This window comes from Stenella coeruleoalba (assembly GCF_951394435.1).
Source record: "Stenella coeruleoalba genome assembly, chromosome: 20".
In the NCBI taxonomy this organism is placed as follows: Eukaryota; Metazoa; Chordata; class Mammalia; order Artiodactyla; family Delphinidae; genus Stenella; species Stenella coeruleoalba.
This window is the reverse complement of record NC_137166.1, coordinates 28259447-28275340: the sequence shown is the minus strand read 5'-3', so window position 1 is coordinate 28275340 and position 15894 is coordinate 28259447. Positions and strand designations below refer to the sequence as shown.

Here is a 15894-nt window from a genome sequence, read left to right as displayed (position 1 = left end):
GTCCCGTTGATCCTCACCTCCCAAAGTGTCCAGTCACCATTGTAGAGCTCACATTTCTCATTCCCTGCCACTGGTGCCCTGGCCTGCCAGCTGATGAAGCTTCTGTTTCATTCTAAATAGAGCAGAGGTTGTTGAAAATCTTCCACGGCTTCTGGCAGGTGAAGGATCAAAGTGGTGCTTGGCAGCCACAGGCACAATCAAAAAGGTTAAGATCAAAGGGCATGGGCTCCATCTGAAAGTGAACTCTCCTGTTCCTCATTACAGTCCTCACCAAGGCTCCTATCGTCCTCTGCTGCAAGGAACAAGGATGAGGAATTTGGGCTGCGGCTGGCTGCTGAAGCCACGTGCTGACAGACAATCCCGGAACAGCTGCAATGTCATTGTAAGCCTTGAAATTAAAATAAAATCCATTGATTTATAAGAGGAAAACAGGGTCAACACTAGTGGGGTCAGAAGAACCAATTCCGAAAGCCCTTGGGTTGGCCTAAATCCTACATATAAAATGGGTGGTGGAAGTGTTTGCCATGGAAACCATCAGAGGGAAGCTGAGGGAATCCAGGTCTTGGCAGGTGATTGCAGCCGTTGTTGCTGGCACACAGCACACCAGGGGAAATAACTGAGGCCTCAGTAAATAGGAAATCTGGAGAGGCCAGAGCCTAGGCTCAATGTATTTTGTAAGGGGAAGGCGTCCTCACTGAAGATGGGGAATCTGCTTTCCAAACTGTATGGTCAGCAACTTTGTGTATTTTGTGTCTGTAGGAGTTTATTTTAGCTCTGTGGTGAAGCTTTTTTTTTTTTTTTTTTTTTAACAAAACTTTGAATAGGGTGCCCACAAGGTATTTGCTTGCTGGCTTTATTTCCCTCCCTACCTGGGTATGGAGAGGTGAGCAGCACTTCCCCTGACTCAAGCAAACCCCTTCCTCTCTTTGTGCCTCAATTTCCCCATCACACAATGAGGATGCGAGATTAAATGAGCACTTCCCAGATGCACTTTTTAGAGAAGTGTTTGAACAAAACTTGGGTGAGGTATTGGGCGGATGGGATTTAAGTGTCCTAGTACTAAGATGACTGTGTGCAGGTTAAATTCAAGTTGGCGTGCAAACTGCCTCGGCTTTTGGCTGCAGAGTGAGGGCAAGCTTGACTCCTGTTCCTCACCCCAAATCTGCACAACTTGGCTTGCTTCTTCCCCCCTGGATGTTCTCCAAGGTTCTTCCCAGCTCTGACAGGGAGAGCGCTGCTGTAGGCTATGTGTCCTCAGCCCTCAGAGGTAGCTGTGGCATTGCAATTTCATTTTTCCTGGAGGACAAGTTCCCCTGGACTATTGCAGACCGCTGCACAGGCTTTATTATGGAATGGCGCTGGGCTCCTTCTTTCAGAGTGAAAGCCTCCTTGTCCATCTGAGGCAACGTTCTTATTCCTTGAGAGCAAAGCCTTGTCCCTCCCAATGTGCTTCGTATCCGCCTTTTCTCTCTTGATCAATGTGAGTGAGTATTAATCTCACTTAATTCCCTGCAGCTGGCCTTACTTTGCATGGCTGTTTGGGAATAAGGCTCTTTTTTAATTTTTTAAATAGATCTTTATTGGAGTATAATTGCTTCACAATACTGTGTTAGTTTCTGTTGTGCACCAAAGCGAATCAGCCATGTGCATACATGTGTCCCCATATCCCCTCCCTCTTGCGCGTCCCTCCCACTCTCCCTATCCCACCCCTCTAGGTGGTCACAAAGCACCGAGCTGATCTCCCTGTGCTATGCTGCTGCTTCCCACTAGCTATTTTACATTCGGTAGTGTATATATGTTGATGCTATTCTCACTTCTCCCCAGCTTCCCCCTCCCACCCTGTATCCTCAAGTCCATTCTCTATGTCTGCATCTTTATTCCTGCCCTGCAACTAGGTGCATCAGTACCATTTTTTTTTTTTTTAGATTCCATATATATGCATTAGCATACAGTATTTGTTTTTCTCTTTCTGACCTACTTCACTCTGTATGACAGACTCTAGGTCCATCCACCTCACTACAAATAACTCAATATCGTTTCTTTTTATGGCTGAGTAGTATTCCACTGTATATATGTGCCACATCTTCTTTATCCATTCATCTGTCAATGGACATTTAGGTTGGTAATAAGGTTATTTTTTTCCCCCTTTTCTTTCTTTTTAAGCAAACAGATTTTCTTTTGAGTTCTGGATGAATGTCATTCCAAGTTTTCAGTGGGAAGCAGCTCTCTCTAAAACATTCTCCTGGAGCAGGGCATTAGAGCAGTAAATAGGAAAGAAGCCATTTCCTGTGGTTGGAGAAATGAGTCTGGTTGGAGGCTTCTGTGTTGACAGGAAAGGTTATAGGGACGCAGGGGGTCTGTGTTTCAGGTCTGGATCCATGCTTACTTGCTGTGTGACCTTGGAAAATCCCCTTATCCTCTCTGGGCCACATTCTTGCCATCTGTGCAATCAGGAGTTTGGATTTCATTAATGATTTGCAATACTTAAGAATACTTTGGAATTCTCTCTTAAATTTAAATCTATAGAAACCCAATATGAATCATGTGAAATCGCTATAGGCTATATCATGTGGTTTGGTTCAGGCTTTCTCAGCCTCCACACTATTGACCTTGGGGGAGGATAATTGTGTGAGGCTGTCTTGCAGGTTGGATAGCAGCATCCCTGGCCTCTACTCACCTGACGCCAGTAGCACTCCTCAAGTTGTGACCACCAAAAACCTCTTCAGATATTTTCACATGTCCCCTGGGGAGAGGGGCAGGTTGAGCAGTGGGTCTCAACCAGGTTGCCCCTGGTTGAGACCCACTGCTTTAATCTAATAAAACAATTAAAAAGTGAGAGTCTCTGTTGAAGGGGAATGGGAGGGAGTGTGACATAGATACATTCTCTGTGGCCCCAGAGGCTCTTCTGACACACCAGTGTTTCAGGAGACACAGTTTAAAAACTTACAGACTCAGAGTCCTGATTGTCTCTTAGCTCAAAACCACTATGTGAGTCCAGGGTCCCCTTTCCAAGTCAGATTTTTAATTGGAAAGGCAGAGGAGGGGGCTAGTCAGCAACTTTCTCAGTGCTCCCAGCTCCCATTTCATAAGGATGTGTAGCAGTACAAGCTGCTTTTTCTAGGCATCCTCATTTGGACACCTTCTCCAGGAAACCTTCCATCATAATGCCAACGAAAGAACATACTCTCAACTCCTGTATCTGTTCTGAAAAGGACCTGCCTATTCTGTTCCGCCTAACTGAGCTGTCTTTTCCCTACAACAGGCTCAGGCGCTCAGGCTCTTTGAGATGCTGGCGTCTGGACCTAGGGCGGGTACTTGAGTATGAGGATCTTCAGAAAGGCAGGCCAAGCCTGTTCTGTGCTTGACCAGCCTTGGGGCTTGGCAGGAAGTAAATCTGGTGTATTTGGATCCACACTGAGTCATATGAGGTGCCTCCAAGGCCCTCACCACAGAACCTCCGTCTCAGCCTTCTTCTGGTTCTGTCACACCAGTTATGGGACCTTGGTCAAACCTCTACTTCCTCATTTACAAAATGCAGCCATTAAGATGTCCTTATAGGATGGCTGAGAAGAGGAAATTAGATTACCTACTTAAGTACCTACACAGTGCCAGGTGCACAGTGTTCTCTTGGAACGTGGTTATGAGTGTGACGATTTCAATGTTGGCACCCCGCCCCCAGTCTCTTTGCTCAGACCCTCTTCCCAGGAAGCCCCCAGCCTCTCCCATGGTGGTGGAGACCTGGCTAGACTGGGGCAGGGGCTCCTGGGCCCTGGGTACCCCCCAAGGACATATCTCATTATGAGGGTAAAACCTTTCCTCCATAATTAGAGACGAGGCTTCAGAGAACTTCTCACTGAATTTCAATTTGCTGGTCTATTGAAACAACCTCCTGGGGTTATACATTCATTCCACTGATTTTTTTTTTTTGAGTGTTTACCATGAGCCATTATACTTTATTTGGAGGCTTCTTCCTTTATTCTCAAGTGTTATTTGCCATTATTTTGCTTCAATTATGTCTTTCCCCAAATAAAAATAACCATTTTTTTCTGATTATAAAAATACTACCTGCTCATTACAAATAAAGTTTCAAACAATACAGAAAAGTATGAATAAAAACTACTCCAATTCCTGTTTTGAAGGTCTACCCACTTTCAACATCTTGTGGCCCACCTTTCAGAGTTCCTGGATGTATCTACACATGATTTTACATGCATGCACTCAGGAAATATCCACTATTTGCTTTTACATTTTTATTGACTTATAACCTATAACATGTATGTGGAAAAGTGCACAAATCCTAAGTATACAAATCAAACTTTGACAAATTTTTGCTCATGCAACCACATCACACAGATCAAAATATAGAGCATCCCTAGCACCCCAAAGCCTTGCAGTCATTGCCCATCTCACCAAGGCAACCACTATTCTGACTTCTGCCACCATAGATTGATTAGCTTGACTGTATTTGAACTTTACATCATGGGACTACTGCAGTGTGTAATCTTTTGTGTCTGACTTTTTAAGTTTGACATTGGGAGAGATTTATTTCGTGGCATATAGTAGCAGTTCACTCTTTTTTATTGCTGTATGGTATTCCATTGTATGGCTAGACCACATTTATTTATCCTACTAATACATTTATTTATTCTACTCATGTCAGAATTTTGAGTTGATTTCAGCTTTTTACTTTTACAAATAATGCTGCTATGCACAGTAAATTAACTTTCTAAAGCCTAATGGTAAAGACACATTATCATCTGTAAGTACCTCTTAAACCAAAAGGAAACACAGAGGTAACTACCCCATGCTGGGTCTTGGTTCCCCTGTTGTACATTGAGAGGCTCAGAGGAAATGCTCTGTTAGGATCCTTCCATCAGGGAAATGAGAGGATTCTGGGAGCGCATCGCTACATCCAAGACCTGCCTGGTCCCTCTTCAGTTTAAGGCAGATGTATTAGTCACAGTTCTCCAAAGAAACAGAAACAATAGGATAGATATAGAGAGATATATAAGAGGAGAGTAATTGTAAGAATTGGTTCACATGGTTATGGAGGACAAGAAGTCCCACGATCTGCTGTCTGCTGGTGGTGTAATTCAGTCTGGGTCTGAAGGTCTGAGAACCAGGGGAGCTGATGGCATAAGTCCCAGTTCTAGTCCAAAGGCCAGAAGCTCAGATGTCTGAGGGCAAGAGAAAATGGATGTCTTAGCTCATACAAAAAGTAAATTTGACCTTTCTCCACTTCTAAGATGCCCACCCACACTGGTGAGGGTGATCATCTCTACTTAGTCTACCGATGCATATGCTAATCTCTTCCAGAAACACCCTCACAGACACACCCAGAAATAATGTCTTACCAGCTTATCCGGGTATCCTTTACCCCAGGCAAGCTGACACGTAAAATTAATCATTACAGCTGGCTTCCATAGGACACATCCCTTCAGTTTGAGTGTTGATGGACATCTCCTAAGAAAGACAAAGCAAACCTTCATCTTGGACCCCCTCTAAGACCCTGAGTCACCTAAAGGGTCCCAGGACCATTTCTTCCGCTTCCCTGAAAACTCCTGCCCTCCCCCACCCCAGCCTTGGAGGTGTCTTGGCCTTTGGTCAGAATAAAGAAGAGATCACTTCCTCCGTGTCCCACTTCCTGCTGGTTCTCCCCTCCCCTGCTTCCAAGCAAAGTGCTTTGTTTCCCACAGAGGACAGCAGGGAGTAGTCTGTGGCAGGTAGATGCTCTCGGCATGGGCTTCAGACAAGCAGAACACTTAGCAGTCCCCTGGAGACACAAGCTGGAGAAGAGCAGAATGAGAGCTCTTTGCACATGAGTGAGCAGGCCGGGCCTTACACAGGGATGTGGGAATGCTCCCGTGACCCCAACCCACAGAAAACCCACCTCTGTGAATCCATCCCTTGGGATGGGTACCACCCACCCTGGGCAGGCAGATTAGGAATTGAAACACAAGCTTTCTAATAGAGTTTTACTTTCAAATGCTGGCTCTGCCATTCAGCATCCAGGACCTTGGGCAAGATAATAACTTTTTGAAACCACAGTTTTGTCAGATTTAAAATGAAGATAAACCCTATCTCCCAGGGTTGTCGTGAGTATTAAATGAGACAATGCATGCCACCCTTTTGGTCCACAGTGCTTGCATATTGTAAGATTGGCACCCTGGATCTGCATGGAGAACAGTGGTCAGCAGTCAGGAACCTGGGTTCTGGTCTCAGCCTACCCCCTATAATCCTGTGTGGCCCCATTGCTCTGTTGAGAAGGTTGGCTTTGGTCATCTCTAGATCCCTTCTAGTTGTAATTCTCTTGGAATCTGTGCAGCCATAGTCATTGCCTCCAAAACCAAATTGCAATGTAAGATAGGGGGTGAAACCCAGGCTTAGAAGTCAGGGAACTAAATACTTAGCTCCCCTAAGCCTTAATTCTCTCCTGTATAAAATGGAAGTAATAATACCCATTTCATATAATTGTAGGAATATTAAATAAAGCAATGTATGTAAAACACTTTACACAGTGAAAGCCATGATAATAACAAAACCAGTAAATATTACATAATGGTTGTATAATATTAATATGATCACTAATAAATAATTTGAATAATTAATTTCCTCCAGTGGCAAGAAGCTGAACTTCTAAAGTTTGACTTCCACAGCAGTCATTGAGAGTAAAAGAGAATGTTGCTATGTAACTACCTCACACTTAGTACAAAAATATAATGTTCTTTATTGTTTATAATGCTAAGTTAGCATGCAGAGACCTCACTCTACACAAATGGTGAGAGAATTTAGCCTGAACTGTTTCTCGGTTCCCTAACCCCCTACCCAGTTCTGGAGATTGGGTGATAATCCCTGGAATTCAGTGCCAGGGAATGGGTTGCGGTAAGAGACTTGCAGGGCCATCTACTTCTCAATCATTGGTTCACATAGGGTTCAACATCCATCATCCAGTGGCCCTACAGGCCCAGAAGATCCATGCCCTCTGTGGGTTATATTTGGGGCATGGGATTCGGTTTGTGGGGTCTTGTGCCTGGGTGCACATTACCATTCCACCTTGGGGCCCAGGTCACTGCCTCCAGCTGGGAAGCACAATGCAGACCCCCTCTGTTTAGGACTCATAGATTTCTCTTCTCCACTCTTCTCCACTCTTCTCTGCTCCCTCTGAGGCCTGGCCTTCTGGAAACAATAGTCTGGAACTGAAATGCTTGGCAGGAATCGATTCTTTTTCTGCCTTGCCACATACTTCCTTTATCTTATCATACGCAATAAGAGCATGCTAATGACACAACATTCTGTCTCATGAATTTTAGGTTTTGGTTATGGTAGCCTCCAACTTCTACATAAAAACTTATGTCTCAGTTATATATTTTTGTGTGACAAACCATCCCAGAACATAGTGGCTTAAAAAAATAACCATTTTTTCAGCTCGTGTTTCTGTGGGTCAGCAATTTGGGCTGGGCTTACTGAGGCAGTTCTGCTGGTTTTAGCTAGACTTAACTCATGCATCTGTGGTCAACTGCCAGTCATCTAGGAGACTCTGACTGTGTGGGTTGGGTGGCTGTCAGTTGGCGCAATGGGGACTCTGGGCCTGTGAGGCTTATTGTCCAGCAGGCTAGCCTGACTGTTTCACACATGGGGATGGCAGGGTCTCAAAGGGCAGCAAGAAAAGGAAAATCCCAATATATAAACACTTTTCAAATCTCTGCTTGTGTTATATTTGCTGTTGTTTCGTTGCCCAAAGCAAATCACATTGCCAAGTTCCGAGTCACTGTAGAAGAAGAGTTAATGCCAAAGTTGTGGATATAGGTAGGTATGGACAAAATCTACCAAGGGCTCCTTCCTGATCCTTACCCCCTCCTTCTGATAGGGGCTGAAACACTTATTCTCCCTTGACATGGCCCTGCAACTTCCTGGGGTTAGATGTCATGGTTTGAAGCTCAAAGTGGGAGCATAGGACGGAAAGTACCCACTCTCAAGGCTAGGGGAAAATCAGACTAGGGGCTGCGAGCTCCCTACTCCCTTCCCTGTTGAAGCCATTGGTCCAACAACTATGAGTACAATCATTTAACTTTATTAGAAACTGCCATGCAGTTTTACAAAATGGTTTTTACCATTTTAACTCCTCCCAGCAATGTACACTTGGCATTCTTGCCAATACTTTGTATAGTTGGATTTTTTATTTTTAACCTTTTTGGTGGTAAGTAATGATACTGTGGTTTTAATCACATTACTCTGATGGCTAATGATATTGAGTGCCCTTTCATGTGCTTATTAACTATCTGGATAGATTCTTTCATGAAATGAAAGAAGAAGACTGTTCAAGTCTTTTGTCTATTTTTAATTAGGTAATCTTTCTTTTTCTCATTGAGGTGTGGGAATTTTTATACATTCCAGATATTATTTCTTTGTCAGATATATATATTGTGAATATTTTCTTCCAGTCTGTGGGTTGTCTTCTCACTTTCTTAATGGTATCTCTTGATGAGCAGAAGTTTTAAATTTTGATGAAGTCCAATTTGTCCACTTTTTTCTTTTCTGATGTGTACCTTTTTGTATCCTCTCTCAGGAACGTTTTGCCTATTCTAAGACCATAAGACTATTCTCCTACATTTTCTTCTAGAAGCTTTATAGTTTAGTTTTCACATTTACGTTTTGATCTGTCCTAAATTAATTTTTGTGTGTGATGAGGTAGGGACCAAGTTAACTTTATAGTAAGTCTTGATTTCTAGTAGTGTAAGTCCTCCAACATTTTTAAAGGTCCTTTGGTTTTACATATAAGTTTTAGAATTAGCTTTTCAATTTACACCAAAAAAAAAAAAAAAGACTGCTGGAGTTTTCACTTAGATTGAATTCACTCTATAGATCAGTTTGGGGAGAAATGACATCTTGATAATATTGAATCCTTGAATTCATGAATATGATTTACCTCTCCATTTCTTTAAATCTTTAATTCCTCTTAGCAATGTTTTGTAGTTTTAAGTCAGATGTCTTTCAAATCTTCCATTAAATATATTCTTGAGTATTTGATTTTTTTGATGCTATTATAATTAGCGTTTTAAGTTTTCATTTTCTGATTTTCATTAGTAGAAAAAGATTGATTTTTCATATTGAAAATGAACATGTTCTAACAGACTTACTAACAGACTGATTTTTGTGTAGCTATGGTAACAAGTCACCACCAGAACTGGTTTTAAACTTGTTCAATTGATCAATGACAACTTGCTTCAGGGAATGTGCTTTTGCAAATCAACAAATTGTTGTTAGCTCCTAGCTTCTGAAAATCAGCCCATCAGGGGCAAACTTACTTTAATAAACACACTTCTGAGTGCCAACCAATCAACAACAGTCTCACTCAAGTAAGCATGCTCCTATAGATGATGTCAATACACTTATGTTATCTAAAACCCACCAACCCCTGAGCTCCATTGTCTAATTGGTCCTTGTGATTTTTTCTTTTGACTCATGGGTAATTTGGAAGTGTATTCCTTGATTTCCAAGTGTTTGGGAATTTTCTAATTATATTTTTGTTATTGATTTCTGCATTATGGTCAGGGAATGTATTCTGTATTATTTTAACACTTTGCAATTTATTAAGACTTGCTTTTGGGCCCAGCATGTGGTCTATGTTGGTAAATGTTCCATGTGCACCTGAAAATAATAATCTGTGGTTGTCCATCTAATACATGTCAATTAAGTCAAATTGCTTAATACTGTTGTTCAAATCTATATCTTTACTGATTTTTTCTGATTATTTTATTAATTATATAGATAGAGCTGTGTTAAAACTTCTAATTATGATTGTAACATTTTTCCATTTCTTCCTTTAGTTCAATTTTTTCTTTATGTATCTTGAGACTCTGTTGTTAGGTACATACACAATTAGGATTTTTATATCTTTCTGATCACTGTATTTTTTTTTTCATCCACTAAAAAAATGATATTCTTTATCTCTGGTGATATTCTCATCTTGAAATCTACTGTACTGAATGTACTGAAAATCAGTCTTAAATTGCAGTGCTTAGTCTCTTTTCATTAAGCATGTTTACTAATATGGGTAGGCTGAAGTCTATCATCTGACTATTGGTTTTCTATATATTTTTTTCCCATCAGTTCTTTTGCTGTTTTTGTGGTTTCCCCTTTCCTATTTTCTTTTAGATTAATTGAGTATTTTCTATGATTCTTATTTATTTATTTATTTATTTGGTCTCTGCTATTGAGTTTTTTAACTACACTGTATAAGAAACTTAATATAACATAATTATCTTTACCTCCCCCATTTGTGCTATTTTGTCACATCTTTTACTTTTGTACATCTTAGAACTCCATAATACATTTGCATTATATTTGATTTATCATTTTCTTTCAGCCTGAATAATATACTGTAAGGTTGGTAGTAATGTTTCCACTTTCATTACCAATTTTAGTATTTTGAGTCTTTTCTCTTTTTGTCTTGATTAATCTAGGAAAAGGTTTTTCTTGTTTTGTTTTGTTTATTAGTTTTCAATTTGCTTGGTCTTTTCAAACAACTAGCTTTTGGTTTCATTGATTCTCTTTATTGCTTTTCTATTCTCTATTTTGTTTATCTCCACCCTGATATTTGTTACTTTCTTCCTTCTGCTTGCTTTAGATTTAGTTTGCTCTTCTTTTTCTAGTCCCTTAAAGTGGAATATTAAATGATCTATTTTGGATCTTTCTTCTTTTTCGACGTAGGCATTTATAGCTATAAATTTCCCTCTGAAAACTGCTTTCACTGCACCCCATAAGTTGTGATATGTTGTACTTTGGTTTCATTCATCTCAAAGTATTTTTTAATTCCCTTGTGATTTCTTCTTTGACCTATTGGTTGTTTAAGAGTATCTTGTTTAGATTTCACATATTTGTGAATTTTCTGAATTTCCTTTTGTTATTGATTTCTACGTTCATTTCATTGTGGTAGGAGAAGATACTTTGTATGACTTCAAACCTTTTTAATATATTGAGACTCGTTTTGTGGCCTAACAAATGGTATACCTTGGAGAATGTGCCATGGGCACTTGAGAAGAATGTGCATTCTGCTGTGTTACGTAGAATTTGCTATATATGTTTTTTGTTAAGGGATGGGCCCTTGGAATTCCCTAGTCCGTTTTCTCTGATGTCACTCCATATCTCCTGAAGAACATCCTTCAGTCCTTCTTGCAGTGTGGGTCTGCCAGTAGCATATTCTCTCCTGAATATGTACTTATTTCTTTTTCATTCTTGAAGGATATTTTCCCTATATAAAGAATTTTACAGTGACAATGCTCTTTTTTTTCATCATTTTGTTATCTTTTGCCTTCCATTCTTTCTAATGAAACTAGCCATCATTCTTATTGTTTTCATCTGGAATCCAATATGTATTTTATTCTTTGGCTGCTGGCAAGATTTTTTTAAGCTTTGGTTTTTAGCAATCGATTGTGATGTGCTAAGGTGTAATTTTTGTGCATGTGTTTATACTGTTTTGGATATGTTGGGATTCTTAGATATGTGGGTTGATGTTTTTCATCAGTTTTTCAACCAATATCACTTTGAATATTTCTTCTGGGTTTGGATTATTCCAGGCCACATTTGAGTAAAACTCCCCTTTAACTATCAAATTAGATAGAAAAGCACATTCATAATTTTAAACTTAACATTTATTAAAGACTTGCTCTGTCAGGCTCTAAGCTGGTCATTGATGGTAAAAGGTAAATCTGATGTGTGTCACAAGAACTGGTCCCTCCCAGGGAAGTTTGCTGACAGCAACTCTGGGGGTTTCTCCTTCCCTTTTTCAAGGTGCCTCCAGAACTCAGAGTGGCTGTTCTCAGATCAACACATTCTCAAGGTGCATTATCCCAAACTCAGCGTGTCAGAAGACTGCCTGTACCTTAACATCTATGCACCGGCCCATGCGGACACTGGCTCCAAGTTCCCTGTAAGGAGACCTGCCTTGCTGGGGGCTCCAGTTGGCAGGTTCTGGGCCTGGGACCCAGGCTGAGTGGCAGGATGTCTGGAATCAGATCTAGGCCCCCACTGGGTAAAAGGGAAATGCAATCACTTGACATGTCAATAACTTTCTTAAAAAATCATTCTAATGACAGATTTACTTTATCTCCTTTTCTGATTTCTTCCTTATTGGCAGTGACTTGATCTTTGATTTTGTTTTGTTTTGTTTTTCCCCTCTGTTGGATATTTAATGGTCTGTAAACATGTAGAAAAGACTCTGCTTCAAAGGACTCTGATTTTTCAGCTTGGGAAATCCTCTTTTAAAGAGGAGAAATGCCTTTTTCAAATTTTCTGTTTTCAATGAAGAAAGTCAGGTAAGAATGTGAAATGTTTCACTTAAGAATGTGAAAGATCACTGTACAAGTGTGGAGAAGGTAATTCTACCATCTAATTTTGAACCACAACCTCTATCACCCTCTCTCCCCTTGCCACTGCAATGGAGACTCGCTGTATTGTATCGTAACAGCAACACCTATTGAGGGCTGACTATGTGCCAGGCACAGTTCATTATCTCATCTAACCCCCACAATAACCCAGTGGGTGAGGATTATTGGACCTATTCTACAGATGAAGAAGCTGAGGTACAGGAAGGGCATAAGTGACTTGGTCCATTTTATATACACAGTAAGTGGCAGATCCGGGTGTCAAAGCCAATGCTTTGTCCAGCTCTCCTTTTTCCTCCGTGACTTTCTTCTCTTTTCCTGCCCCAAGAGTTGTAGTCACTAATATGGCCTTAAAAAAGAGAAGCGGAGGGATTTATTATTAAGTATATAAATTGTGGTAATACCATTTGAATGTTTGATGTTTCCTGGTCCCAGTTTTTCTAATCAGTATAGTAAAGTTTCCATACTTCTCTTCCCATTTTTCCCTCCTCTCTTCTCTTTTCTCTGTAAGTAGGGAAAAGTCTTAGAAAAGCAGCTTTTCCTCTCATATATGGCTTACAGTGATTTCCATCCTCCTGTGGGTCAACAAGTTCAAAGACATTTAGTTAACATTTTCTGAGCACTTGAAATATACCAACATTGTTCTATGGACTTTGGATGAAGAATTTTATTTAAACCTAATGATAACCTCATAAACGAGATACTTTCATTCTTCACATCTTACAGATGAGAAAAACAAACCTCAGAGAGGTTAAGGAAGCTGCTCAAAGTCACACAGCTAGTCAGTGGCAGAGCTGGGAATCAAACCCAGGCACTCGTATGCCAGAAGCCACATGCTTAATCCTGGGCCTTCTTCAAAAGACAAAAACCTCTGATGCTGTTTGGAAAGGAAAGTGAGACATTCATATTTCCCTAAAGAAAGAATGTCCCAACATGCATGGGGAGCGGATATGGGTGCCTGGTGGGCTGACCGGAGAGCTCCTCTCCCCTCCTTAGGTCATGGTGTGGCTCCCTGGGGGTGCCTTTGAGACTGGCTCAGCATCCATCTTCGATGGGTCTGCCCTGACTTCCTACGAGGACGTGCTTGTTGTGGCTATCCAGTACCGGCTAGGAATATTCGGCTTCTTCAAGTGAGTCTCCCCAAGTGATTGACACCCCTGATCCCCAAGGGGCAGCTGGATAGCAGCCACAAGGGGTTCAGTGCCCAGCAACCTAAGGAGAAATGAGCCTCTAATGACATTGAACAAATTTGGCCCAAATTAGTTAGGTAATTTTAGCGGCTATAACATGTAAACCCCCAAGTCTTAGTGGCTTAAAACAATAAAAATCTCCTTCTTACTCAACTAAAATCCAATCAAATGTTTCTGACTGACAGATGTTCTTCTGTGTGGTCAATCAGGGACCCAGGCTCCTTCCATCTTGTGGCTCTGCCCTCCTCACGGGCCTCAGATCCTCTTGGATCTGCTGTACTTGGACAGCAGATGGAAAAAGAGCATGAAGAGGATGGTCTTTCTGGGCCAGCCTGGAGGTGGCGATTATCACTGTGTTCACATACAACTGGTAGAACTCAGTCATAATAGCCACACCCAACTGCAAGGGGGATGTGTGCCCTAGAAGGTGAGGAAACAGGGTGTGTGAGCAGTTCATAGTCTCTGCCGTAAGGCCCATATCAAGGCTCCTCAGGTGCTCACCTGAGAGTAATCACTCCATTGCATGGCTTCCCTTCCCCCAGTAACATCGAACACGTTTCAGGTACTCACTATGAGCCAGGCATGGTGTTGTGCACTTGCTATGCATCCGTTATAGCTCACCCTCAGAATAATTCTATGAGAAACATACTGTTGTTATTCCCATTTTACAGTTGAAAAATAGAGACACAGAGAGGTGAAGCAACTTCCCAGAGGGCACAGAATAGAGCTGGGGCTCTTGGCCACTTTCATTATCCTACTTAGAACATGGCAGAACCTAAGCCCTGGCCAGGATGCAGTGTGAGCCAAAGGAGTAGCGAGAGGCCACGGTCAGAAACTACGGGGAAGGTGGCAAGGAGTCCAGCGTGAATCCTACCCTCGAGAGACTCTCAGTGTCATGAGGGAGATAACACAGGGACACAAATACCCTACCAGGCAGGGCATGAGTAACGCTCTGAGGGTGAGAGGCGACGGAGCTGTACAAACAGAGGGAGCTGCCAGAAACCAGCAAGGCTTCCTGAGAGAGGTGGAATTTGAATTGCACCTTAAAGATGAGGTTGGGTTTGGGGAGGAGGGGTTGGGAGAAAGCACACTTGGCAAAAGGAGCTGTCTGAGCAAAGGCTGGGAAGTTGGAAAGAAATGTAGCAGCATCTGGGCCTGGAGCAATATTTGCAAACTGGGCTTTGAGCACATAGCACGGGGAGGTGGCTATGGGGCTGCGGTGGAGGCAAGAAGGCCTGAGAGGGGTGCCCTGATTACACTTTTAGCAGGTCTGTACATTGGGATTCTGCCTAAGATTCCTTCGACAGAAAGTTTTCCAAAAATTGCTTATAACGTCTGGGTTCTAGTAGACAGGTAGGTGAGGATATAGCCGGAGATGGATATGAAAAGGTAGGGACAGGCCTGATTGGGAAAGACCTTGAATATTAGGTTGTGCACAGTGACTGGTTTTTATTGGATAAAGAAGGAGGGACAAGCGACTTCCCTGGTGGCACAGTGGTTAAGAATCCGCCTGCCAGTGCAGGGAAGATGGGTTCGAGCCCTGGTCCGGGAAGATCCCACATGCTGCGGAGCAACTAAGCCCGTGCGCCACAACTGCTGAGCCCACGTGCCACAACTACTGAAGCCTACATTCCTAGAGCCCATGCGCTGCAACAAGAGAAGCCACCACAATGAGAAGCCCGCGCACCACAGCGAAGAGTAGCCCCCGCTTGCTGCAACTAAAGAAAGCCCACGTACAGCAATGAAGACCCAACGCAGCCAAAAATAAATAAATTGATTAATTAAAAAAAACTTTTTTAAAGAAGGAGGGACCCAGGAGTGCCCTGCAGAGCAGTATAATAGGAAGGTCACTCCAGAGCAGAGCGCAGGCTGGGCTAGGGGCGCCTGGCCTTCAGATGGGGAGTCCGGTAGGGAGGCTGCTGTACAGCATAGGTGCGGCTCATGGGGTGAAGCAGGCCGGAGGATTGCTAACATGTACATGGCACTTGCTGTGTGCCTGCACCGTCAGTCTTCACAACAACCATGTGAAGCAGGCACCGTTATTAGCCCCATTCAGACATGAGAACATTGAGGCAAAGCAAGTTAAGTGACTTGCTCAAGGTCACCCAGATCATAAGTGACCAGATTATGAATCAGGATAAACAGAAATGGAGGAATGGGGACCAATGTGGGACCTATGATGGAATGGAGGTAAAATTGGCAGGGCCTACATGGCTCCTGACCAGATGCGGAGCAGATGCGGAGGCTGTGGGAGAGAGAAGGTGGAGTTAGGGCCAGCCCAGGGGTCATGGACAGAGAAAGAGAACCAAGGGGAGGAGCGG

General features: G+C 42.3%; 1 protein-coding gene across 1 annotated transcript in view; it reads left to right on the top strand.

The window, feature by feature from the left end:
* Positions 1 to 278: 278 nt before the first annotated feature.
* CES5A (carboxylesterase 5A) overlaps positions 279 to 15894 on the top strand; it is a 39046-nt gene continuing 23430 nt past the window's right edge. Inside the window, 3 exon segments of the mRNA XM_079906269.1 lie at positions 279 to 382; positions 11791 to 11929; positions 13380 to 13513. Coding sequence (XP_079762395.1) covers positions 375 to 382; positions 11791 to 11929; positions 13380 to 13513 — 281 coding nt within the window. The 5' untranslated portion in view covers positions 279 to 374.